At 55.1% G+C, this 27142-nt stretch overlaps 2 protein-coding genes across 3 annotated transcripts; one reads left to right on the forward strand and one right to left on the reverse strand.

Annotated features, from left to right (window-relative positions):
- Positions 1-938: 938 nt before the first annotated feature.
- LOC114601948 (uncharacterized) lies at positions 939-3536 on the forward strand. Of its 2 annotated transcripts, none has more exons than XM_077932457.1 (4): positions 939-1085; positions 1305-1521; positions 2481-2719; positions 2985-3536. In XM_077932457.1, the coding sequence occupies exons 2-4, from the start codon at positions 1320-1322 to the stop codon at positions 3099-3101; spliced, it is 558 nt and encodes a 185-aa protein (XP_077788583.1). In that variant the 5' UTR covers positions 939-1085; positions 1305-1319; the 3' UTR covers positions 3102-3536. The 2 variants fall into 2 exon arrangements, with proteins under 2 accessions (XP_077788583.1, XP_028595454.2); XM_028739621.2 differs by having other exon boundaries at positions 2583-2719; positions 2985-3535.
- A 925-nt stretch (positions 3537-4461) lies between these two features.
- On the reverse strand, positions 4462-27029 carry SAE1 (SUMO1 activating enzyme subunit 1). The gene is made up of 9 exons (XM_028741772.2): positions 26845-27029; positions 19407-19518; positions 12633-12806; positions 11904-12046; positions 11533-11632; positions 8975-9080; positions 5995-6139; positions 5014-5083; positions 4462-4748 (listed from the first exon to the last, which is right to left on the reverse strand). The coding sequence occupies exons 1-9, from the start codon at positions 27012-27014 to the stop codon at positions 4656-4658; spliced, it is 1113 nt and encodes a 370-aa protein (XP_028597605.2). The 5' UTR covers positions 27015-27029; the 3' UTR covers positions 4462-4655.
- Between the last annotated feature and the right edge of the window lie 113 nt (positions 27030-27142).

The following is a 27142-nucleotide window of genomic DNA, read 5'->3' on the forward strand; positions in this document are numbered from 1 at the left end:
GGAAAGGGCTCTTGTGCTTGGATCCTGCATGTGGGCTTCCCTTTGACAGGAACCTGGACCAGTCGGGCCACAGGCCTGATCCAGCAGGCTCTCTGCTTATGCTCTGGTGCCTGGTGGAGGAGGTGACCCTGAGCAAGGCTGATGTCTTGGGAGAAGCGTCCAGCCTCTTTTGGGTCAGGTTGCCCCCTCACTTCAAGCAATGGGTGGGCAGCACCTGGGTCCAGACCTTCTGATGTGACCAGGAGCCCCTTCCCCCCCCCCCCACCCCAGGTGCTTTGCCAGCTGCGCCCTGACCTGGGAGCTGTGCCTCTGTCTGACCCTCAGTGCCTGAAGTTCCCTGGCAGGTTAGATTACTGCACTGCAAGGCCCTTGAAGACAGCCCAGCAGGCTGCAGCCAGGAACGATTCTCCCGGGCCGGGTGCTCTGATCTATGGCTGGGGGAGCTGCTGGCCAGGAGAGAGGTGCCCCCCCCTCATTTTTGAACCTGGAACTTCCTGTTTGCACAACATATGGCTGCCTGTTTTCAGTTGCGGTTCCTGAAGCGGAGGGAAGCTCTTTTCTCTCGGCGCGCAAAACACTTAAGCGCGTCGGTGTTCCGTGTCCTTCTCTGGCTGGAGCGACTCCGCATGGCGCTAGTCCGCGGGGAGGCGGTTTCCGCCTGTTTGTTTACTCCGAGGGAGGCGGGGCGGAGGTTTGCCCGCCAAGCCGGACCCGGGCCAGCCTCAGTTGCTGGCGCGGGGAATGGGTCGAGCGGGGAGCGCGACGGAGGGGGCGCCTGCTGCGCGCGGGTCCCGCCGTCCGGCCGCGCCCCTCGGGGGGATCCCCGGCTCCCGCACAAGCCCGAACTTGCCTCCGGGAGGCGGCGGAGGGGGCGGGGCTCGGTGACGTCAGGGCGGGGGCGGGGCCCGGCTCCGGGGCTGCGCTGCCGCTGCCCGCTCGCCTGGCAGAGAGACTCTGGCCGCCGCCGCCGCTCCAGCTCGCCGGGGTCGCTCTCCTGCCTCGCCCGCCGCCGCCACCGCCGCCGACGGAGCCCCTGCGCTGCCCCGAGACCCCCGCCCCGCCCCCGGAGGGTTCATGCAGCTGCAGTAAGTGGGGCGGGCGATGGCCGGGGAGGGACCGTCCCGTCGGGGGAGGCGGGAGGTGCGCGGGGCGCACGTGGCTGCAGGGGGGCGGCAGCCCGGATCGGGGCGGGGCGGGAGGAAGGGAGACGGACCCCCCCCCCGCGAAGCTGGCACGGCGCGGTTTGTTTACAAACACCAGCCCGCCCGCCCCCACCGACCGCCCCGTCTCCGCTCGCCCCGCAGACCCCGCCGAGCGCCATGGCCAGACCACTGCAGGACGGGAGCCGCGCCGAGCCGACAGCAGCTGTGTCCGGGAGCCCAGCCTGCCCTGTGGGGGGGGCGCTGGCCCTGCCGCCCCCCCTCTGCCGCGCGCCCCTCGCCTCGCCCCCCCGGCTGAACGGCCTCTGCCGCTGCGCGATCGGACACGAGACCTTGCGGATGCGCTCCGGGGCCACGCGAGGTGAGTGCCTGGGGAGGGGGCTCGAGGGGGGCGGGGCGCCTGCTGCTGGGCGAGGGGAGGGCGGCGGGACCCCCAAAGCGCCTCTGAGCATGGGCAGAGCGCCTCCCCCATTCCCGGGGTCCCAGCCAGGGCGATGGTTGTTGCGCAGGAGCTGCCCCGCAAGGAAAGGGCTGGCGCGCCCGCGGGGCGCGGGACAAGAGGGGCGCGGCTCAGCCCCTCTGTCTCCCAGCCGCAGGTGCCCGCGGAAGAGGGGGCGGACCCTCCGCTCCTCTCCCCACCTGAGCAGTCCTGGGGGTCGGGCACAGCGCAGCCCCTTTCTGCGCCCCCGCCCGTCAAGGACAGACCTTTGTTTTTCCGCGACGGGCGCTCCTCCTTCCGGAGCGCTGCGTCTCCTTGCGGGCAACACGCGGCGGCTGCGAGCACGTGGGAAGGGGCTCAGGCGAGGCACCCAGGTCGGGCGCCAGACTGTTCTCTTATGGGCTCCTTTTATTGCCCCCCCCCCACCGAGACCAGACCACTTTCCGCACCCCTAGACCCCCGGGAAGCGTGCGCGCAGGGGGCAGGCATTGGGCGGGGGTCTCGCGGGTACCCCGTTTGCCCCTCAGTCTGGTTTGGTCCCGCCCCACTCGGCCGCACTGCACCCAGGGGGTGCCCCCCAAGCGCCCTGCCCTCCTTGAGCCTGGCGTGGAAACGCTGACTCATCAAAAAAACGCGTGTGTTGGGGGGGGGGCAGACTATGGGAGGGGCCGCCCCCAGCTAAGCGCGGCGAGGAGGAGCATCCCTGGCGGAGAGCAGCGAGTGGCAGCCCCTTGCAACCATCGCCCCCCCCCCAGTCTCCCGGGGTGGGGGGCTGCAGGGCAAGAGGCAGGTGCAGGCGCGCTCCCCGCGGCGCGCTCGCCCCAGCCAGCCAGCCAGCCGGGGGGCCCCGTGTCCTGGAATGATCCCTTTTCCCTCCGCAGTTGCCAAGGAGACAGGAAACGGCCCCCTCCCGCCCCTCCTCGGCTTGCTGCTGCCGCCCTCCCCGCCTCGCCGCCCTCATCGCCGCTGCCTTCCTTCCGCAGGCGACGCGCCCGCCGCCGCCCCCCGCCCGGAGGAGCCCCCCGCCCAGCTCAGGACCCCCGCGCCCGGCCTGGAGAGGGCCATCGGGGCGCGCCTGCGAGTCCTGGGAGACCAGTTCCAGCGCGAGTACGCGCACAGGGTAAGTGGGTGCCAGGGGAGGGGACCACCGAGGGGGCGCGTGCCCGGGATGCTGGTGGCACGGGGGGTGCCCGACCGCCCAGCCCCGTCCTCCGCCGCGGCTTTGCCCAGGGAGCTGGGCAGGCGCCGCCGCCGCCGCTGACTCATCTCCTATAAATAGCGCGGGATGGCAGGCGGCCGGGCACGGGAGCCTGGGCAGGGCAGTGCCCGCCCCGCCGCTGCCAGCCTGCCCCGCTCACCTGCGCCCTCTCCTCCTCTCCCCGCAGGAGCAGCGCCGGCCGCAGGGCGCCCTCTGGGGCCACGTCTCCCACTTCGTCTTCCAGCTACTGGGCATCTTGTACAACCTGCCGGCGGAGGGCCTGGCCGGCCTGCGCCCCAACTAGCCGCCGCTGCTGCCCGAAGCGCCTCCTCCTCCTCCTCGTGGTCCTCCTGCTGGCCAGGGGGGAACCCAGCCGGGACTGGAGCCGCCCCCCCCCGCCCCGCCGGGGCCCGTGAGCGAGGGGGGAGCGCAGGGCTGCTTCCTTCTGCCCCCAGCCCAGCAGTGCCTTAAGGAGAGCTGCTCAGCTGGGACGCCAAGCAAGTTAGCACTATGTCAATACTGTTCAATGGAGCCTGTACAGAGGGGGGGGGGGCGGGAGGAGGGGGGAGACAATTGCACAGGGCCCGGTTTCCTTCTGGGGGCGGGCCAAGCTGTAAATAGGGGGCGTGGCCATCTTGTACATAGGGGGCAGGGGGGGGCTGTACAGCGGAAGCTGCTGTGTGTATATACATCCTGTGGACAATCTAGAACTTGTACAGGAGAACTTGGTGCTGCCTGTAGATACTTGAGGGGGGAGGAGGGGGGGGCCGGGGTCTGTACTTTGGGGGGGGAGGCAGAATTTTGTATGTTTCCTTTTCAATAAAAACTGGACTAAGAAGTTGCATTGTCAAGGCCTACATGTGATTTTTGCTTGTAAACAGAGGACATAGGAAGTGGCTTTGCCCCCCAAGGTCAGGCCTGGCAGCAGTGACGCTCCAGCCGGGGGGGGGGGAGGCCTTCTCAGTGGAGCTGGGGGGCTTTGAGCCACAACTTGGTACGTACAACTGGAGAGGGGAAACCCCCCCGCTGGAGCAGGCCGTGTGGGATATTGGTCAGTGGGGCTGACTGAGCTGTTGCGATCCTGAGGGCTGCCCCACGGAGCTGGAGAGGGCCAGGCCGTCAGCTCAGGGCCCAGAGGGAGATCAGCCCAGGTCTTTCAAAGTCCCCCCCCCCCCCGGCAAGCGCCAAGGTGACCTTTCTCCCCAGGGAGCGCAGCTGTGGGGAAGGAGGAATGCAGAGCTGACCCCAAAGGCAGCCTCGCCCAGCAGGACCTGCGGCCTTCCTTGGCCAGCCTCACCTTCGCTTCCTCCAACAGCAGGGCGGGCATTCTGCTGACCCTCTGGCTGCTTGACCACAAAGCAAAAGCAGCCCCACCCTCCCATGATGCCGCGCCAGGAACAGAGCCCCTGGCCAGGACCCCCCCCCCCCGTGCCCGGCTCTGCCAAGCCACAGAGGAGCCCCCGGCCAGGTTAGCAGGGGGACCACCTTCAGCCCCAACAGCTGCTGGGCACAGGCCATCGCCTTGCCCCCAAACCACCTCCCGTGCCCAGCCAGGCAAGAATAGTCCAGGGCCCCCTGGGGGGAAACAGGAACAGAGGGGGACCCCCCACCCCTCTCCATTTAAGGACAAATAGGCTCCAGTCAAACTCACTGCAGGAGAGAAATGGTACTAAAAAAAGTTTATTGAGTGGTAAAGTAACACGCACACGCCCCCTTCGTGGCGAGGCAGGAAGGGGGGCATCAGCAACAGCCCCCCCCCCAATCTCCCAAGGCCAGAGGTGTCACAGAGGGAAGATCCCCATGGGGCTGTGGGCAGCTGGTCCAGGACTACCAAGGGCTTCGGGGTTGTGGCCCAGGCTCAGTTGGGGGTCAGGCACTCCACCATCCCGTTGCCCCTCATGCCGTCAAAGAAGAAGAAGTTGTTGAGGGGAGCATCCCGCTGAGAGAGGGCCTGGAGAAGAGGGGGGAGGCAGCGTGAGCAAAGAGGGAGAGCTGGGTGGGAAAAGAGGGGGCCCGGAAGACCCATGCTGGCAGGGCCCAGGAAGGGCCAAGGGGGCAGCAAGGATCCTCCCCCTCTTCTCTCCAGGAATGTTCCCAGCTGGGGGGCAGGGGGATGAGACACCAGATATGGCCTGCAGCTGTGCTGCCTGTGGGTGGGGCCGCAAGCAAGAGCCGCTCCCCCCGCCCTGCGGGGAATCCAGGGCCAGGGGCCTCACCTTGACCACCTCCTGGCCCAGCACTCCTCCGACCACAGCGCAGACGGGAGCCACTTCGGAGCAGCAGGAGCTGAGAGAGAGAAAGGGGTGTGTCGGAGGGGGGGCCCTGTGGAAACATCTCTTTGCGGAGCCCCCACAGAAGCAACATGCCAAGGGGAGCGTTGTCGGCCGAGGGCAGCCACAGCCCAGTTTAGTCGGGGCAACCCAATCCCGGCCTGGTGTTGTCCCTGGGCATTCCTCACAGCCCTGAGGGGGCTGGGCAGGCTGCCCCCGTCCCATGCTCCAGACAGCCTTGCTAAACATAGTCCCCAGCCGCCGCCCCCCCACATTCTTCCTCTCCCAACATTCTCCGTAACCCCTGGTGGGTCGCAGGCAGAGACATGCCAATGTGGTGGGGGGCTGCTCAGAAGCCTCGCCTGAGGGGCACAAGAGGGCCTTCCGCTGCCCCTCCCTCCAGGAGGAAAGAAGCAGCCGCCTCCCCCCCCCCCAAGGTCACAGAGCTGCCCCCTCCATCCCACAAGCAGCAGTGCAGCACTGCGGCACCCGGGATTGCCCAGCAACTGAGGCCCTTTCAGGATTGACGGCCTGAAGTCACCCAAGAGAAAGGCCCGGCAGCAGCCGCTCCCTCAGCCACGTGGAGCGGAAGGGCCAGCGCTCAGAAGAGCCCGGCAGCTGGAGGCCGGACAGGCCGGTCCCTGCTCTGGCCCTGCAGACCCACATGAGCCTTCAGAGGGTCCGGTCAGCCCTCCCAGAGGAGGAGGGGACCAGTGTCGTCCTGCCAGGGTTGAGCCACCGCCCTTCCCAAAATGCTGGACGTGGGGCAGTGCAGCCTGGGCATTCAAGGTTCCACAACTCGGATGTGCCATGGGGCCGACTCAGGGGAGCGCTGACGACAAGGTGGCAGCAGCAAAGCCTAGCGGTGGGGGTCCGTCCTCAGGGGTCCTGGCCTCCGTGGAGCAGGCTCAAGGGGCCGCCACCCACCTGGCAAAGTCATCCGGGAGCAGGTCAGCCGCGACCCCGAGAGAGGCCAGCACATCTGTGCGCATCTGCAGGAGCACCTCGGCGTCCTCTGAGCAGCTCTGCAGGGAAGGGTCCCGGCCCTTGAGGGTCCGGAATCTCAGCAGCACTGCAAGAGGCGGCGGCAGAAACAGCATCACAACCCAAACGCCCCCAACCCAGACCCCACCCCGTGTCTGCTGGGCCCTGTGGGGGGCAGGTTCACATCCAAATGACCAAAGTCTCCCTTGGGTCCGTGGGGGGCAAGACGGTCCCGTTTGCGCCCAGTGCCCAGCCCACTTGCTCCCGGAGGCCAAGGCAGCTCCTCCCAGGGCCAGCAGGCAGCCTCTCCCTCCTCCGCAGGGCTGCTCTCTGGAGACCCCCCTTTGCACCCCCGGAAGGAAAGGCCTTTGCACAGGCCGCCTCCAGTCGGCAGAGGCTGCGCATGGGTTCAGCCAAGGCAAAGCAAGAGCAATCTGCTTAGCGCTCGGTTGCAGGTGCGCCAGAGCCCACAGATAAACAGGTCCGCCTCTCCCACCCGATGATGGGGAGGGACAGCAATCCTGTTCAGTTCCTTTAGGGATCTCTCTGGTGCACAGGATCTCGGCAGGATTACTTTCCCTCCGCATCAGCTGATGTGAGCGTGTGCTGGGGGAGGGAAGCATTCCTGCTGCAATGCTACCGGGAGACATGGAGCAGGGCTCTCTCCTCCTTCCAGAGGAGGGGAAGCTGGCGGCTGCACCAAGGTCAGACCTGGCCTCAGGCAAAACCCCACCCAACAGCAAACACAGCCTACTTGGCCCGCCCAATTCCTTCCTTGCCCTGCTGGAAGAGAAGTGAGATCACCCAGCAAGGATAGGCCAGCCAAGCCAGAGCCACCGGGGCCAAGGGGCAGCTGATGTCGCAGAAGACTGAATCGGGATTAAATACGACCCTCACAGATTGGAGAGCTGGGCCCAAAGCAGCAGAAGGAATCTCAATAGGGACAAATGTCAGGTTCTGCACTTAGGCAGGAAGATCAGATGTGCCAATATAGGATGGGGGACACTAGCTTACTAGCAGGACACGTGGAAAGGATCCCGGGGTCTTGGTGGAACACAAGATTCACATGAGGCAGCAGCAAAAAAAGCCCAAGTGGTAGAAGTCTAGTGTCCAGATCAAGGGAAGCAAAAGTCCCACTCTCTTCTGCCTTAGTCAGACCACACATGGGACACTGTGTCCAGTTCTGGGCGCCACAATTTAAGGATATTGACAAGCTGGAACATGTGCAGAGGAGGGCGACCAAGGGTCAGGAAACCAAGCCTGATGAGGAACGTTTGAGGGTGTTGGGTATGTTTAGCCTGGTAGAGACTGAGATGGAGATATGAGAGCCATCTTCAAGTATCTGGAGGGCTGTCACATGGAAGAGGGAGCAAGCTTGTTTTCTGCTCTGGAAGGTAGGACCCAAACCGATGGAGTCAAATGACAAGAAAGGAGATTCTAACTGAACATCAGGAAGAACTCTCTGACAGTAAGAGCTGTTTGTCGGTGGAATGAACTCCCTTGGGAGGTGGTGGACTCTCCTTCCTTGGAGGTTTTAAAGCAGAGTTTGGATGGCCACCTGTCATGCGTGCTTGAGATGAGATGACTTCATTGCAGGGGGTTGGACTAGATGACCCTCGAGGCCCCCGGCCAGCTGTAAAATCCTACAATTCTATGATAGCAAAGCCTCACTGGCACCCCAGCAACAGAAACAGAACTCCAGGGTGGCAGGAAGAGGGGACTGGCTCTCTCTCTCTCTCTATACACACACACACACACACAGAAAAGAAGTTGGCATCAACACCGACTGGCCCTCTGAGGAAATGGCCCACCTCCTGATGCCCCCTCCCTCAGGCTCTGAGCCCAGAAGGCCCTTGCCAGCCCAATGAAACTGGCAGCAACAGCCCATGTAGTTCCCTGTCCAAACATGCCACTGCTGCCGCCTCCTCCTCCCAGACCCCCCTCTAACACCGATTACTGCACTGATGCCAAGCATTAGTAGAATAGCAGCAGCAGCAGGCATGGCAGAATAGGAGAGTTGAAAGGGACCCCAAGGGTCATCTAGTCCAACCCCCTGCCATGCAGGAATCCCAGCTGAAGAATCTCTGACAGAAGGGAAGGGAAGGAGCTGTGTTTGAGAAAAGCCAAGGAAACAGAGGAGAAGTCAGGGGGAAATCTCCCCTGAGGAACTTCCTCTCCTGGTGGGGTTCTTGACAACCCTCCCTCCCGCTGCCCTGGGACTGTCTCAGCACTCTCCCCCTTGCCAAGGCCCAGCACAGGCTGCCTGCGCACACCAGGCCCACACAAAGGCCTTAAAGCTCCCCCCATTTGAGGTGGGGAGGGGGAAACCGTGAGGGCAAAGGAGAAAAATGAGCTTGAGAAGCGACACGGACTGGAGCGAGACCAAGACACAAAGCAGCTCTTTGATTTGTGCAATCCAGAGATGCTGCCCCAAGAACCAGGCCTCTTACCCAGAGCAAGGCTGATCAATAAGGACACACATGAAGCCCCGCGGGCTGGAAAGAGGGCTCCCACTTCCTCCTCCTTGGACAAGGGGCAGAGCGCCTGCTGCTTGGAGCCCGGCAGCCTTGCCCTGGCAGGGAACCAGGTGGAGCCCACGGCCGCCCACCCCCCAGGCCCCGCGGAAGAGAGCTGGGTCCTTGTGCCACCAAGCAGATTTGTCCCAGGGATGAATGCCGGGCCTGTTCCAGAGACAGCCCCCCAAGCCCCTCTGCCCCCCACCTCGGCTGCACACGGGTAGGACTCTCCTTGGGAGCGCAAGGGGCTCACGTGCCGGCAAGCGGGACACAGCCTCATTGTCTGCTGGGGACCAGGAGTCATGTGGGCCTAAGAGCAGTCAGGTGACCAGCTGCAACACCAACTGCCCTCCTGCTCACCCCCCCCCCATAAACGCTCCCGCTGGCCTCCAAAGGGGGCATCTCACCTTGAAGAAGGAAGTAATCGGGGGCCGTGCGCTTCAGGGCAGCCTTGGCCTTCTCGCCGCTCCAGTCGACAGTCAAGGCCTCTTTCAGGAGGCAGAAATTCACACACTGGGGGGAGAGGACAGAGAGCCCCACCAGGGTCACGTGTGCAGCTGCTTGGCTTAGCCACCAAGGGATGCCCCTTCCAGCAACTCATGGCAGCCACATTCCCTCTTCCTCCCATTATGGGTGCTTTCGGTGGCACAGCCATTGTTTTCAGCGATAAGAGAGCAGGTGCTGCCTTTCTGTTCTCCTTTTTCACAGTTGCTCCTTCTGAACTGCCCGGCTCCCCACAGGGTGGGAGGTTGAGGAATGGCATTTGGGCACGAAAAGCGGGCTGGACCCCTTGCAAGCCCAGGAAGCCCTGCAAGGTCCCTGCCATGGATGCTGAGTAGCAGCGGGAGGCACCGGCTGGGAAGAAGGCTCAGAGCCCGGGGCGTGGGGGCGGGACAATCATGCCTGGTCAGAGGGAGAAGAGGGGGCAGACGGGGAGGAGGAGGGTTGAAGAGGCAACAGGGTTTGGTGAGCAGGGAGAGGCTGTGGCAGAGAGCAGACCAGAATCAGAGGCAGGAGACAGAGATGAGGCAGGTTCCTGGAGAAGCCAGTCTCTCCCTCCTGCTGTGACCAGCTCCCCTCCCCGCTGGTCTCCTAGAAGCCAAAGAGGCATGAAGAAGGCAGAGCAAAGGCAGCCAAGAAGAAGGAACTCCCCTGTGGGAAGGCAGGGGTCTCCAGTCCTTGAAATTGCCTCACGGGGGCAAGATCTACCGGGGTGAGATCTACCAGAAGGCCCGGCCTCCTGAGCTGTTTTGTCTCTTTGAATCAAGAGAGTGAACTTCACTGGCACCGTGTGAGTTATCGCTGGTTTGATCCTGACCCCCCCCCCCCCGGGCAGGGGGTTGAGGAAAGAAGGGGCCTGATCTGACAAGCAGCAAGGAGAGCCGCCTCCTGACGCCACGCTGGGCCAACTCATGACTTACGAAGTGCGCCCTGCCTATGCAGGAAGGGGCTGTGGGGCTGCACACAGAAACCGCCTGGGGCAGCTCAGTTGCACAAAGGCGCCAGAGATGGGGAGCAGAGCTCTGCAAGAGAGCATCCCAAACTGATCTCTGGAGGCCACAGCCTGTGAAGTGGGTGCAAGAGACAAGCAGCAGCCCTTGGAGCTCTGAGCCGTGCCTGACACTCTGGCCTCCATCCTCCAATACCTGCGGTGGTATAACCAGGTGAGAACCATTAGGAGGCTGCACATCTGGCAGCCCACCCTGAGGCTTGGTTTGAGGAGAGGAGCTGGCAGCTGCTTTGCCCTCTCCAGCCGGGGTTTGGCTTATCTATGCTATCAGAACCCAGGCTCAGGGCTTGGCTCTCCTTTACAAACCTGGGTCACAGCCCATGGGGAAAAGCAAAGCAGCTGTGATCTCCTCTGTTGGGAGCTTCACTAAGCCATGGTGCAGCTTAGACCAGTAGCTCAGAGCTAGCAGCTTGCCATGCAAGGTCAGAACTGGCAGGTTTATGTATTTAAAAGACATAGAACTGGCCAGAAACATGGTTTCTGCCTCTTCAGTTGTAGAAAGAGGCTCCAGAAATCCATGGGTGCGGACTGGAGACGGCTTAGATTATGAATGGCCCGGGCACTGACCGCGGTGTTTGCTAACAGACAACTATCAATGAACCACCAGTTCTTTATTTGTTACAATTAATAACCCATCCTTTCTCCTGAAGGACCCCAGACAACCACGTGTACCCACCACGGCTCTACCCCTCTTGTGGGCCTCCCTGCCCCTCCCTAAGGAAGAATCCCAAAATGCTTCCAAGATATGAACCCTAGAAACCTAGCTATATAGGGCAGAGGCAAGTTGACTCAATGGGCCTTATCTGCTCCAGTCAGAGTCTGCCCAGCCCAGCTGAAGCGCAGAGCTTCCTGGAAGGATCAGTCCTTACAATGCGCTTAGGATCCAGAAGGGCTTTGCTTTGGTCCATATAGTGAGCAACAGGACACAGCATCCTTGCCTTTATCGTTTTGCACAGAGGCATTCACCTGATGCAGAGGCCATGATCTGCCCAATGCCAGGGCTAGATGAGGTTTTCACATGAGGCTCACTCATCCCCCTGAACTATTCCTTCCCATCTCGGCATCTTTTAACTCAGGGATAGGACAGCTGTGACGCTGAGACTCCGATGGGAATTCTAGTCCAACACCACCTGAAAGGCCACCTGGTCCCCACCCGGCTCTTGTGGGAAGGGCAAGGCCGGGATGGTGAGCTTGTCTGGAGCCCAAGCAAAGAAGGAGAAGCACCTGACGGACTGAGAGGGCTGCCCTGGGGCAACGGCAGACCTGCCTGAGGGGGAGGGAAGAGGAGGAGAAAAGGCAGACTCCGCTCAGAGGAGTTTTGGGGATGAAGACCAGGAATGCAGCTATGTGGCCATTGCATTATGTGGAGTTGTGGGGGGCGGGGGGGGGGGGAGCAAGGCACAGATCTGCTCTTGCCTCTGTTCCAAATGGCCAGAGAGCTCTCCCAGCACGCACCTTCTTCACCAGCGTGGTCTCTGTGAAGTCCAGCTTGGCTTTCTTTGCGTCTGGTCCATCCTCCACTCCCTGGCCAGCTTTGGCAACCTTCGTCTTCTCTCTGCAAGGCATGGAAGCAAATTCACACTGCGGCCCCCTCCCCTCCGGCCAGCGGAAGACCCCCTGCTCCACAGCGGCCTGAGTTCCAACTGGTTAAGAGTCGGCGCAGCGCTAGAGAGGAACCTGGACTGTGGGCACAGGATGGCTCTCCGGCTCCCTCCAGTGGCCAAACTCCAGAGAGGTTTCCCCAAGAAGCACCTGACAGGGCTACAGTCCCCCCCCCCCCAAAAGGGCATTTCCCAGCCCCATTGCCAGCTCCCAGGCAGACTCACTCCACAAATTCGTGCTCTCCCAGGTTGGCAAACATGTAGCCGTGGTAGCCAAAGACGTCTCCCGCAAAGAACTTGACGCCGTTCTTGTGGCATATTTGGTCGATCTTCACCAGGACTTCCTGGGAGCAGCACGTCACGCAGACCTGGAAGGAGAAAGCCCCGGGGCCAGAGGTCAGCTGCCTGAGCATTTGAATTGTTTATTCAGTTTGTATGCTGCTCTTCGTTCAATGATTACAGGGCAGCTTACGACAGAAAAACACAAAATGCGTAACATAATATAAAAAAACCCAATAGCTGCTCTGTACAGACACAGTTTAAAAGGCCGCAGATTTCATCAGGCCAAGACCTGGTTGAAGAGGAACGTTTTCTTCCGGCGCCTGGAGGTGTCAGGCGAACCTTCCTGGGGACAGCATTCTACAACAGGGAGCCACTGCAGAAAAGGCCCCGTTCTAATGTCGCCACCCTCCGGACCTCCCATCTAGCCCAGGCTGCCAAGTGGCCTATGGGACAGAGACTTTCTAAGAAAGGCCAGAAAAGGCCTTCCTTGCCACCTCCTCTCTCCTACATGCCGGCTGGCCTCTGCTTTAAGATCCCCTCTGACAGCACCAGAGAGGGCAATCTGGGAGCAGAGGCATTGTGAAAATGGTGGCCCAAAGTGTGCCATCGGCGCCCACCGAGGCCACTCACTCAGACAGCCTCCCCTCGCTGGCTTCTCCCGCCAGAACTCACCACGTCAAAGCGGGTGAAGAACTCTTCGGGCTTCTGCTCAACGTTCCCAGGGTCCGCTTTCACGTCCACCATGGGGTTGAGGTCCTGAGCCCGCTCCAGCGAGGCTTCCGCCCTGTTCTTGCCCAGGGATCCCCCAGCGATCAGAAACTGAGCTTGCGTGTCTTCCGGCGACACCTGGGAGGGGAGAAGGAAGTAATGAGAGCTGGGCAAAATCCCAGGCCTCCTGGGGTAAAGAGCAGCACCAGGACAGCTGGACCTCGCCTGAAGCCACACAGCAAAAGGTTTTATTCATTTATTGCATCTACACCCCACCTCTTCCTCCAAGGAGCTCAAAGCGGCGAACATGGTTCTTCCCCTCCTACAACAACCCTGTGAGGTAGGAACTTCTACCAGGGACTTCTAGCAATTTCTCTCTGGAAAGCAGAACCACGGGAGGGAAGAAAGATCTCAGCGTGGTTCATTTGCATGAAAATGCAAGCTAAAAAGCCACGGGAGGGAAGAAGGGGAAGAAGACGAGGGGGTATTGCTGCCCTTTACTATTAATATATGAAGTAACTGGAGTTCTATGGTTTAAACTGCTCTGCGGTCTCTTGATGAAGGCTGGTCTATAAAGTTAATAAATAATAATAGTAGTAGTCACCACAGGGCCTCCTGTTCCAAGCCTTGTGCAAGATGCAGAAGCTCATTTCATTCACTTCTTTAGGTTCAAGGATGCCTAAAAGGTTCCCGTCCCCATTTTATCCGAACAACAACACAGTAAAGCAGACAAAGCTAAGGCGCAGCGATTGACCCCAGGCTGCCCCATGAGCTTCGTGGCTGAGTGAGGGTTTAAAAGTGGGGCTCCCTTGCTGCAGTCCTGGGTTCTGCCATTTATTTATTTATCAAATTTGTCTCTTCTTCTGTAGATCTCAGGGTGGTTCGTTTACATGAAAACGCAAGCTAAAAAACGCAAAATACGTAATCAAAACAAGAACTAAAACAAGCTAACAACCCCAACACATGTAAACGGCTATCGGATGTTAATCAGCCCAAGGCCTGCTGGAAGAAGGTTTTTCCCTGGCACCAAAAGGTGTATTATGAAGGTGCCAAGCGAGCCAGTCCCTTACCGAGGGAAGACACCAGTCCAGCACTTCCACTGATGTAAAGAGAAGCAGAGCTACGTGTCACCAGCATATTGCTGACAACGCCCAGCCTCTGGATCAGGCTTCCTCAACCTCAACCCTCCAGATGTTTTGAGGCTACAATTCCCATCATCCCTGACCACTGGTCCTGCTAGCTAGGGATCATGGGAGCTGCAGGCCAAAAAGACCTGGAGGGCCGAGGCTGAGGAAGCCTGCTCTGGACAATCCCACTCAGAGGTTTCATGTCAAACAGCATAGGGGATAAAATCAAACCCTGAGGAACCCCACACTGAAGGCTCCATTGGGCCAAAGAACACTCCCCCAGCAGCACCCTCTGGGAACCACCATCAAAGCAGGACTGGAAGCACCGCAAATAGGGGCCAGCCACCCTGACCCTGGACAGCCGCTCCAGAAGGAGTCTTTCTTCTTTGGTGATCCCTCATAGCCAAGCAAGATTGTCTTAACAGTGAGTCTGTAAGTGACTGTGGAGGCCAATTCTGGATCCCCACGTCCTTCCACAGTGGGGACATTGGTTTCCGGGCGGGGGTTGATCACGGTGTGGATTTGCCAAGCGTGCCTTCCTCTTTGCACGTTTCTCCCTTGCGTCCCGAGTTCGAGTGTCTTCAAAGCCTATAACACCTTTGGAAAAGGCTGTTCTCCAACTGGAGCACTCGCAGGCCAGTGTTTCCCAATTGTTGGTGTTTATAGGGACGCGGGTGGCGTTGTGGGTTAAACCACAGAGCCTAGAGCTTGCCGATCAGAAGGTCGGCGGTTCAAATCCCCGCGACGGGGTGAGCTCCCGTTGCTCGGTCCCTGCTCCTGTCAACCTAGCAGTTCGAAAGCACGTCAAAGTGCAAGTAGATAAATAGGTACTGCTCTGGCGGGAAGGTAAACGGCATTTCCGTGCGCAGCTCTGGTTCGCCAGAAGCGGCTTAGTCATGCTGGCCACATGACCCGGAAGCTGTACGCCGGCTCCGTCGGCCAATAAAGCGAGATGAGTGCCACAACCCCAGACTCAGCCACGACTGGACCTAATGGTCAGGGGTCACTTTACCCTTTTATACTACATTTTTTAAGATTTACCTTGAGAAAATCCTAAAACCTCTTTTGTTGACCACCAGCAGTGATTTTTAAGTCTGGAATGGAGTAGTTGCTTTGGAAGATGATAATAACGCATCCGAACAACATGACCAGTCCAATGAAGTTGATGTTGAAGAATCATTGCTTTGACACAGGTGATCTTTGCTTCTTCCAGTACACTGGCATCAGTTCGCCTGCCTTCCCAAGTGATGTGTCAAAGTTTTCTGAGACACTATTGATGGAATCTTTCAAGGAGTTGGAGATGGCATTTATAAGCGGTCTGTGTTTCACAAGCACAGAGTAAGGCGACTGCCTGGGGTGACCCTACTGGGAGTATGAGACTCCAGACAGCTTCACTCACAAGGATCATAGGAACGTGCAAGGCCACTCACCACAACAAGGTGATGATCCAGTGAGTGGGTCCAGAAGGTTACCATGGTTGATGGCACTGAAAGCCACTGTGAAGTCAAGGAGAATTAACAAGGAGCCATTTCTCCTGTCTCTCTCCTGACAGACGTCAGCATACAGGGCGACCAAAGCAGTTTCTGTGCTAAAAGCAGGCCTAAACCCTATTGAAATGGATCTAGAAAATCAGTTTCCTCCAAGAGCACCGGGATCTGCTCCGTGACCACCAGCTTGAGAACTTTACCCAGGAAGGAAAAACGAGTCGCTGGTCAGTAGTTAGGCATTGCTGCCTCCGACCGTGGAGGCAGAGCGCACACATCCTGGCTAGGAGTCATCAATTGCCTTCTCCTCCAGGAATACTTATTGCCTCTATACCAAAGAGCTCCTGGTAGGTCCCTTTTATATCAAGAGCTTATGCAGCACAAAAGAGGAATGGGGGAGGGAGTTGAATTCAGTTCCGCCACATCCAGGTGGAGCCGAGACCCAGATAAAGCCCCGTCCAATCCAGCTGCACACTCTGGCAAAGTGTCTCCCAGCTGCTGCCACTCGTTCTGTCCTTAGCGACTGATTTTAGAGCATGGGGGGGGGGGATCAGTTGAAGCCGCGGCAAATGGAGAGCTGGCGCTTTGTTCTCTGGCAGGGCTTCTCTCTCACAGTTCAATGCTGCGCAGGAAGTCAACAGGCTCAGTTTTTTGTGTGCAAACACGGAATGGGGAAACTTCATGCAGCCATCAGAACCACAGGAGCGACTCAGGAGTTAGAACAGCTTGAGGACTGCTCAAGAAAGGGAAAAGCAGGCTCTCTCTCTGCTGTTTTCTCTGAGGGGACTATATGTGCTGGCTATGTACCTTGGCTCTCCCCACCCTGATCCTCGCACACTTCCTTCTCTACAAATTCTTGCTCGTCTTCTGGCTAAGAGGCCGGTTTGCATCCTCATTTCAGCGTGAAGGCGCTCCACCTTGTGGCCCAAAGTCGCAAGCGCTGCCGTGTAGTCGGAAAGTTAAGCCTGCTTTCCACACCCGGAACTTACACAGGAGCAGTGCTTTCCCCCCCTAAAAAAATGTTTAGGGGTACTCTCGTTTTGACTCAAGAAAACCACCATTTTATAGTTCACGGAAAATAAATACAGTAAATGAACAAAAGTACAAAGATTCACAAAATGTTTAGGGGTATCCGTACCCCCAGAAAAAGCACTGCAAAGGGGTTACATGCCAGGGGTTTGTGTGTGTGCAAAGGCAAAATCATGCAAAGTCAGGAAGACCCCCCAGAACGGCCCTGTCACAGGTCCATCCTTACCTTACTGGATTCTGGAAACTATGGGAGGCTCCTGCAAGATCTCACAGAGCCCCCCCCCCAATCTTGCAAAGGCACCTCAAGATATTGCAGCAGCCCCCCACAGCCTTCCAGAGGCCTCATGTGACCTTCCCAGAGCCCGACAAACAAGGCGGAGGCCTAAGAAACTCTTTCTCAGCAGGAAAACCCAGCAGAGAAAGAGCTTCTAAAACCCTCTGGCGTTACCTATGGGGCTCCAGGAAGGTTGAGAGATCTTGGTTGAGAGGTTGAGAGCCCCTTCTGACTGTCTCGCACCCACCCACCTTCACTCTCCACTTCTTATTTGTTTTCCTGCCACCCACGCAAGGTGCAATCGCATAAGTAAATCACAAGTTAAACTGAGGGTCTACCGTACTTATCTAATCAAAATATCTCCCCCTCCAAATGCTTTCTCCCTCATGCCTGTTTTGTTGTTGCTGCTGATTTCTAAAGTCTTTGAATCTCCAGATTTTTTCAATACTTGATTTATACCTGATTACAAGCATCTCTCATCTGAGGCAAGTGTATTTCTAGACTGATTTGTGTTGTATTCTGTGTTAGTCGTCCTCAAGAGAAGACCCACTTAAATTAAAGTTCTTGAGCCACAGCCAATGATTTCAACGGCTCTGCTCCAAGAAGGACTTAACACCCCCAGTAGAACTAATGTCGGCTGCAGCCCTTCATTGGCAGAAAATGCGCACAAGGAATGGTTGTGGCTGGCGCCACCAGGAAGAGACCGGGCGGGAAATGCCACAGCAGAAACGCCACAGGAGCCCTGAAGGCTGAGAGCCAGGGTGGCAGAGTGGCGAGTGTCGGACCAGGACCTGGGAGAGCGGGGTTCAAACCCCCATCTGGACATGAAGCTCGCTGGGTAACCTTGGGCCACTCACTCACAAGGCCTAACCCACCTCACTGACAGAGAGACCAGTAGGAGAACACTTCAATCTCCCAGCACATTCAATACAAGATCTCAAAGCAGCTGTCTTATGACAAAAGAATTTCAGAAACAGACTTGAAAGAGAAGTTGCTGAATTACAACTTATTACTAAACTGAAATCTATGGAGAGACCTGGTCTTAATAGAGATATTGGATTCTTGTCTCATTACACGTGCTAAAGCTATTTTTGGTCATCTGCATACTATCCCTTGCTTTTTCCTGTAGGACTAATTGCAGTCATTAACAGGTTGACCATATCACCCATCTCCTACTACCCTCCTGAGAAAAACCCCACCCCACCCTCCCACTATATATAAGGGTCTGGTGACTTCTGTTTCAGTGCATCTGAAGAAGTGTGCATGCACACAAAAGCTTATACCAAGAACAAACTTAGTTGGTCTCTAAGGTGCCACTAGAACAGGCCCAATCGCCTTCTCAATCCCGCCCGCAAACAGTCCTGGAATCAGTGTGCTTTTACATGAGTAGAATGTGTCCTTTTATTTAAAATGCATCTCTGGGGTATTTGTGGGGCATAGAAATTTGTTCTTTTTTTCCTTTTTCAATATATAGTTCAGCCCCCACAAGGTCTGAGGGACAGTGGCCTCAGGGGTCCCAAGCAAGGACATTCCTTTCCTGAGAAAGTCTCCATCTCCCGGCTTGCGACATACAACCCTCTCCCCGCCACATATGTGCTCTCTGTGGGGCTTCCCTTGCGCTTGATCTGGAGGCCGCAGTTGGTGCAGAATGCTGCAGCACGATTGCTGACAAGAGCGAGACCTTGCCGGCATAAAACACCTCAGTGCTCAGAGATCTGCACTGGCTGCCCATTTGCTACCAGACTGAGTTAAAGGTGTTACGGCCAGCATATGAAGCCCTTAAGGACTCAGGACCACTTATTTGTGAGATGACCTTGCCCCCGTGGGCCCACTCAGCTGCTTCGACTGAAAGAACTGGCACTCCTACAGGTGCCACATAATACTTGTTCTGCGTTTGTAAGAACTCAATCATCTAGTGAGGCGGCCCCTACACTTTGGAACTCCCTGCCTAATGACATAAAACCCTCACTGTATTCTTTTCGGCATCTGCCAAAAACATAATCGTTTAGACAAACCTACCCAGATCTTTGGAAAGTTGAAGTGAGTTTTAATTTGTTTCAATCTATCATTGTTTTAAACTTTTTGTGTGTTTTAAATGATTGCTGTAATATTTTGTAGGGTAAATTTTATTATCTTTTCTGTAAACTGCTTTCAGGGTCTCCCCCCCCCCCCCAATCAAGCAGTGTTTACCGTATTTTTCACTCCATAAGACGCACCTGACCATAAGGCACACCTACTTTTTTTTTGGGGGGGGGGGTGAATTCTAGAAAAAAAATATGCGGCTCTTGGAGGCTTTTGCGGGAGGTGAGGGAAGTGAGAGAGCCTCGCTCTGTCCCTTCCCCCACCTCCCGCAAAAGCCAGGGATAGCCGTGCGAAGCCTCCCCAGGGCAGCGGGATGAAGGCTTCACAGGCTACCCCAGAGCTGCTCAGGAGCTTGTGGGGCTGGCGGGGGAAGCTGGGCTTTCCCTCACCGCCAGCCCCAAAGAGCAGGTCAGGAGCACGCAGCCTTCCCGCTGCTCCCAGAGCTTGTCAGGGCTGGCGGGGGAAGCCTGCCCCCCCAAGCCCCAGGGACCACACATTCGCTCCATAAGACGCAGAGACATTTCCCCTTAGATTTTAAGAGGAAAAAAGTGTGTCTTATGGAGCGAAAAATACGGTAAATTTCATGAAATAAATAATTTTATGCACACGTGCTTTTGAGTACAAAGGGGCAAGGTCACATGTATCCTATTTCCCATTCCAGGATCAGGGGACACACAGGGCGGCGACAGGAAGCCCAAGGGAGGAGGAGGCCCCCCAGGACCCGCTCTTGGGCAAGACTCACCTGCTGATGGTCGAGCATGGTCAGGGCTTTGACTCCTGCCAGGATCAGGTTCTTGGCCACTTCGGCCCCCAGGCCTTTCATGCCCACCAGCAGCACCCGAGACGCCCGCAGGCTGCAGAATACAAGAGGAAGCCATCAGTCTCCCGATGCCCATGGCAGGGCCTCCAGGGGGCAGAAAGGATGCAGTTCAGCCCCCGCCTCCCCACAGGCACAAGATGCTGGTCAAAAGGAAGTGGCCCGGGACGGAGACGAAAGGGTTAATCCAAGGCCAGTGGACGGGATCCGTTTGCCAAATGATCAAATTAACCTGACGGGTTTTGATCTTCAAAGCTCTGAAAAGAGCTTTATTACCCCGGGGGTTCCAATGGCAAATTTTATCCCTGCTATTCCTTGTTTTTATTGCAGCTTTTCTCTCCTGCCTTTGCTGCTGGGGATATTAAGTGGTTTAGTGGGAACCGCTGGATCCTCAAAATTTGGCTGCCTAGGAAGCTTCAGCCTGGGGGGAAAATACGTTCAGGGCAGCAAAATAACATTTTGCACCCGATACTGAAACGTGGGTTCTAATCCAAAGAGGTTGCAACGTGAAAACAGGCAGTACGTGTTGCTGAGGGTGATGTTTGTAATTAGAATCATAGAATGGAAGGGTTGGAAGGGGTCCCCAGGGGTCATCTAGTCCTACCCCCTGCAATGCTGAAGAATCCCTGACAGATGGCCACTCAAATCTATGCCTAAAATCCTCCAAGTGGTCCCCTTGCTTATTGGAATAAAGGGGGTTGCCCCTCACTCCCATCTCCTCCCCTCTTGAATTTTCCCAAATGCCAACCTCTAGAGATGACTATGCAGTGACTTATGATAGCCAGGGAGAATCCTGGTATCACACTCCCCCTTTGAAAAGAGGGAGATTAAATGGGACAAACCTCACTGGCAGTTGCTCTGAAGGAGCCACTCCTCACATGGAGACAAGCTGCTCTTTTCGGATGAGGAGCGTCTGGGTGAGAAGAACTGCCATCGGGCCCTTCAGGGTGGCTCTTAAGGCAGGGGTAGGCAAACTAAGGCCTGGGGGCCGGATCCGGCCCAATTGCCTTCTCAATCCGGCCTGCAGACGGTCCAGGAATCAGAGTGTTTTTACATGAGTAGAATGTGTCCTTTTATTGAAAATGCATCTCTGGGTTATTTGTGGGGCATAGGAATTTGTTCATCCCCCCCCCCCATATAGTCTGGCCCCTACAAGGTCTGAGGGACAGTGGCCCGGCCCCCTGCTGAAAAAGTTTGCTGGCCCCTGTCTTAAGGCATCAGCTCAGCAGAACCTCCCTTCTATTTTTGAGGCGGGAACTAATTACAACTGAGGCGACCCATCTGCCTCTTGCCCAGGACGCAAATTGGCTGCTGGCATAAGAAGAGACATTAATTAACAGTCTGAAGAACAAAAGCAAAAAGCTTATCTTAATTATCAGTGATTACAAAAACCCCATCGATTGTTGGTATTGCGCAGCGATTATTGGCTGAGCGATTGCAAGAGATCAGAGTGAAGAAGGTGCGCAGAATGAGGAAGGAAAAGAGATCAGAGAAATGCCAGACTGAAGAATCCACAGGACCTGGGGGGGGGGGGGGGAACGATCGAGATGTGCCTGTAAATGAGAGTGGAATGGAAAAGAGGGAGATGGCAGAGGATGGAAGGGAGAGGACTGGAGGACTGGAACAGATCGAGGAGGAGAGGAATGGAACCGAGGACAGAAAAAAACATGAAGGAACCTTCTGAGATGGCCAAGAGAGAGCTGGGAGAGCAAGGATCTTGTGTGCAAGTGGAGGCGGACTCAGAGGGATAGGCCACCCAGCCGCTGGAAAAAGAAGGGGACAAGGGGGCATGGAAGGCCCTTCTTCCTAAATCAAGACAGAAACTCCTAGCCAACAGGAAATGGGACCGGAAGATACGGAATTGAGTATGAACTAATGGACATACAGCAAGTAAAGAGTTACAGATCATTATCCTAATAAGGGAACCTCTTGGAGATAAAACCGTTATATAGTCATACCTTGCGTTACTTCCGGGTTTTGCCACTAGCGCCTGTGCAGGTGCTAAATCATGCCACACACCTGCGCAGACACAGCGCTTCGAGTTGCAGGCATTTCGTGCTACGGACGGGCCTCCGGAACAGATCCCGTCCGTAACACAACGTGCCACTTGACTGGACTGGAGGAAGACTTTTCTGGATATCTAGGGATAATAACAATGGAAGATCCCCTTTGGGACTTTTTGCACAGAAAGGAAACGGAACGAACTTGAAGCGACTGAAGACGGAGAAAATGCCATCTAACAGACTGAGGCCTGCAATGAATGGGTGGAATACTTTGAATAACCTGTTTATACCGTATTTTCCCATATATAAAACTAGGTTCCTCCCCTAAAAAATAATGTCAAAAATTGGGGGGTGTCTTATACACGGATACATCTCCTCCCATTTTCTTAAATCAGAATCCCAAAAAATAGGGGGCGTCTTATAGACGGAAAAATACAGTACAGTGTTGGCAGATGCAGAATCTAAGGTCCCTGCTACTTCTTTCTTTTATCTCTCTTTTTGATTTTTTAAATGCCCCTTTGAATGATATGTAGCTTTTGTCCTTTATGGGGGACTCATTTTATTTTTGCATTTGGTTTTTTTGTTGCCCTCTAGTTTGGGTTGACAGGAAGGGGATGGAGGAGAGACCAAGAGGCAGCAAAGGCTCCTGTCCCCACTTCTTTCCTTTTCTATTTTCTATTTTCTTAGTTGATTTCTATTGTTGAAAACTTTCCATAAAGAATTCAGATAAGAATCCCACCCCCAATGCGAAGGCAGGCGGACATTTGGAAGGGGCAGCTCTGAAGAGGGTGGAGAGAGGGAGCCTCTGAGGGGGAGGAAAGAGGGCAAGGGCTGCAGTTGTGGGGCAGAGCGAGGAAAGGGGGGCAGGGTGGATAAAAATCATTGATTTTTTAAAAATAAATTAAAAAATTCAGATTTTTAAAATTTAAATCAATTTTTTAAAATTTAAATTGGATTTTTTTAAAATTTAAATTGGATTTTTAAAATAAAATGGTTTCGGGGGAAAAATATTTCTATAGATAGTTTTCTATTTAGGGTACGTTATAGTCCAAAGGCTGTTTGTCGGGAAATAAGGATTTTAGTTTATCATGTGTGCTAAAACTCAGTCTAAGGGTTTTTTGTGATTTTTTAAAAAACCATTTAACCACATTAGTTAACAAACATGGATACTGAGCCCCTGACACATATGCTATAATGTTGTTGTTTTAGTTAAATAAATGGTTTACATTGTTATTAAGGAAATGATTGTTTTTCTCTTTCCAATTAAGTACAGTAGAAAAGTTGTCCAAATATAAACAGTTAACTTATGAAAGCTCACCAGAATTTCATAATTATCTGTCAAGGTATTTCTAATAGTATCACCAAATCAGGAATAGTTGATATAACTGTAAAAACTACTCTGAAAATTTATGATTCCAAAAAGGAAACCTTCCTCTGGTTCTAAATATTAAGATGATAACCAGGAAGAATAATGAGTCTTTCTGTAAAAAAATATGATTTAAATCAAGTCTTATTGACTAGTGATTTAAATTGTGATTTAAATCAATTTTATTAAAATCAAATGCCAGCCTGCAAGAGGGGGCAGCTCTGAGGCCATGCTGGGCCCCCCAAGCCGGCGTCTGAGGGGCCAATAAGAAGGAGGCCCCGCTCCCTTCAGGCCCCACACAATGGCCAGGGCACCTTCTGAGGGAATTTCATATCAAAAATCAGTAATTTCGGATATAACTGTAAAAAACTACTCTGAAAACTTATGATTCCAAAAAAGAAACCTTCCTCTGGTTGTAAATAGTAAGATGATACCAGCAAGAACGAGTCTTTCTGTAAAAAAATATGATTTAAATTGGGTCTTACTGACTAGTGATTGAAATCAAGTCTTACTGACTAGTGAATTAAATTGCGATTTAAATCCATTTGATTTCAATCAAATCCCCCCTGGTTTTTCCTCACAGAAAATGTTGAAATGCAGCTGGGGGGCTCATAAGACGGCCCCCCCGGCCTCTCTGAGGGGAGCGTCCGCCTGCCCGCCATAAAGGCCCTCAGAAGCTGCCCTGGCCATTCAGGGACAGCGCCTGAAGGGAGCGGGGCTGGACTGAAATCATCTTTTTTTACAGAAAGACTCGTTCTTGCTGGTATCACCTTACTATTTACAACCAGAGGAAGGTTTCCTTTTTGGACTCATACATTTTCAGAGTAGTTTTTTACAGTTATATCCACAATTACTGATTTTTTGGTCGGAAATTCCCTCAGAAGGTGCCCTGGCCATTGTGTGGGGCCTGAAGGGAGCGGGGCCTCCTTCCTCGTGGCCCCTCAGATGCCGGCTTGGGGGGCCCAGCATGGCCTCAGGGCTGCCCCCTCTTGCAGGCTGGCATTTGATTTTAATAAAATTGATTTAAATCACAATTTAAATCACTAGTCAATAAGACTTGATTGAAATCATATTTTTTTACAGAAAGACTCGTTCTTCCTGGTATCATCTCAATATTTACAACCAGGTGAAGGTTTCCTTTTTGGAATCATAAATTTTCAGAGTAGTTTTTTACAGTTATATCAAAAATTACTGATTTGGCGATACTATTAGAAATACCCTGACAGATAATTATTAAATTATGGTAACATTTCATAAGTTAACTGTTTGTATTTGGACAACTTTTCTGTACTTGATTGGAAGGAGAAAAATAATCATTTCCTTAATAACAATTTAAACAATCTATTCAACTAAAACAATAGCATTGTAGCATATGTATCCATGTTTGTTAACCGATGTGGTTAAACAATTTTTTTATTTTAAAAAAAAACTTAGGCTGAGTTTTAGCACAAATGAAAAATTTAAATCCTTATTTCCCGACAAATAGCCTTTGGATTATAATGTAATAATAATAATAATAATAATAATAATAGTAATGTAACTTAAATAGAAATCTTTAGAAAGGTTTTCCCTCCAAAAGCATTTCATTTTTAAAACTCCAATTTAAATTTTAAAAAAAACTGTTTTTTTTAATTTTTATATATAAAAAGCATTGGTTTTTATCCACTCTGGTTTCAATGCCAGGCGCTCGCCTGGGGCCCCTCACAGGCCCCCCGAGCCCCCCTTGCGGCCATTTTCTGTGGCCCTCGCTGAGGAGGCAGAAGGCCGGGGCCCGGAAGCTTCCGTGGCTGTTGGGCAGGGGGAGGGGAGGGACCCCCCCAAACCAGGCGGGTGCCATTCCAGAAGGGGCAGCTGGTGTGGGAGTGCAGCGCTCCTGGGGGGAGTGGGGAGGGCGGCCATGACCCCCTCGCTCCCTCCCAGGAAAGGGGAGCTCCAAATGGGGGCCAGGAAAAAGGGGCCTGCCAGGCACCTGCCCCCCAACAGGCCAGCAGGGCCAGCAAGGGGGCTGGCGGGATCCAGGGGGCCCCGCCGTCTTGAGATGGGGCAGCACCCTGAACTCCCAGGAGGAGGCCTCCGCCGGCAGGAGCCAAGGCTGGCGTGGGGCAGGCGGGAGTGGCGCACTGGGAGCCCCCCAACAGGTAAGCTCCCCCGATCGGCTGGTACCTGGAGGTTCTTTGTGGGGTACTTACACCCCCCCCATTTTTCATAGCATGCAGCCCCATGAGACACCCCCTTGTCAGCAAGAGACGGGGCCTTCTCTGCGGTGGCCCCCATGCTGAGGAAGCCCCAGGAGGCTCAGGCGGGGGCCCCTCCCAGCCTTGCCTGGCAAGACGCCCCTTCCAAAGAGGGCTGCCCCGCTCTCTTTTAAGGGTGCAGGAGGGGCCCCCCGGCTGAATCCAGCCCCTCACAGCAGCTGGCCAAATGCCCCCAAGCAGAAGCCCCCCGGCAAGCGCCGGAGGAAGACCACAGGCAGCACTGGCTGTCTCTCTCTGCCAGCGAGGCCACCACTGAGCCTGGTGGCAGGGAGTTCCACAGTCCCTGTCTGCCTTAGATTTCGATTCATTTTCAGACCATGTTTTTGGAGGAGCCACCCGATGTAGCGCTTATGCAGCCGCTCTGAGCTCAGTTTTGGCCGGGGAGGGCGGGGTATAAATAAAATTTATTATTATTATTTATTATTATGCATTTGGAAGGGGAGGTGCTTTTGCTGTGCCTTTATCCCGTGTTTGGTGTGGTTCTCTTTTCTGCTGTGAGCTGCCCTGGGCTCTGTGGAAGAAGGGCGGCATATGGATTCAATAAATAACAAATACTATTACTAATAAATGGGCTGGCTGGAGCGTTGTTTACGGGGGGTTGAGAGAGCTGTTGTTGTTATTGATATTATTGTTGAAACTTTAGTTTTGGATCTTATGATTTACGTGGAAGTTGTTTCCATTTGGTTGTGTACTTTTTGATGCGCTTTATTTATTGTTTATGACTTCTGTTATGTTTGTAATTATGTAAATCTCGTCATGTTGTAAGCCGCCTTGAGCACAGTTTCAACTATGGAAAGGCGGCATACAAACAAAACGATGATGATGATGAAATGACAGGGGGGCGGCAGCAGCAGCCCCTCCGTCTTTCCCAAACCTTTTGCATAAATGGGTGGCTTCCACCCGCTTTGCCCCGATGGCGCAGCTGCACTTGCTTCTCTGCCCTGAATCCTAGGGATGCGCCGGGAGCTTTGTTTAAAGCCGCCACTGGGGAGAAGGAAAAATGCTCCCAAGGGGGGGATTTCGCCATGGGACTGGGCAGGGCCGGGTTGAGGTTTGTTGTGGCCCTCAGCTCCTGAAGGGAATGGGCCCTTTCTATGTCCAGCTGCCCTTTGCCAACAACAAATGGCCGCTGTTTTGTGTGTGGAATAGATGCTCGATGGTCCTTGATGGACCTCATAGGTATCTCAAGCTATTTGCACATCACAAAAGATGTATTTTATCAAAGTAGTTGTTGAACTGAAACACAATTAAGAAGAAGTATATAATGGTGAAATACACTTAAGAAAAAGTACATTAATGGTGAAATACAATTAAGAAGAAGTACAGTAATAGTGAAATAATTATGAAGCTCTAATTTAAAATGTTTGAGGGTCCAGGACTTGCATCATAGGTGCCTAAACAACACAAAACACTGTTGCTGGATGTCGGTTTTATTTTATATCTTATATCTTATGTTAATACTGTATTGTGTTTTTCATGTTCGGCTCGAGTGGCTGGGGAACAAATAATAAATTATTATCATCTTATATTTTGGAAATGCGCATCCAGTTTTTTGGGGGCCCCCCAGAGAGTGGGGCCCTAAACTGTAGCTTGTTGAGCGGCGCTGGGACGGGGCCTTCTCCGCGTTGGTCTCGTGGTGCCCGGGAGGAGGCCTCTGCCCCCCGCTCGGGGCCCTGGGCCCCCGGCACCCTCGGGGCTCCCGGCCAAAGCGGCGCAGGCAGGCAGGCAGGCGGCCTTACCGTTTCTGCGCCTCCAGGCCCCAGAGGCGGATCTGGCGGTCGTACTGGGCCGCCTCCTCCTCGCTGATGGCGGCGGCGGCGCGCGGAGCGGGGCCCCCTGCGCCCGGGGCGGCGGCGGCGGCGGGGGCGCTGGCTCGGCCGGCCTCGTCCTTCTCCTCCTTCTCCACCATGGCTGAGACTCGCCGCCGCTGCCGCCGCCGGGCCCGCCCCTCGGCCCGCCCCCCGCCTTCCGGCCGCGCTCGGGCCTTTCCGCCAGTCGTCGGGCTGGGCCTCCTCCGCGGCGGTGCGCGGGGCGTGT

The sequence above is a fragment of the Podarcis muralis genome, chromosome 7, assembly GCF_964188315.1.
Source record: "Podarcis muralis chromosome 7, rPodMur119.hap1.1, whole genome shotgun sequence".
NCBI lineage: Eukaryota > Metazoa > Chordata > Lepidosauria > Squamata > Lacertidae > Podarcis > Podarcis muralis.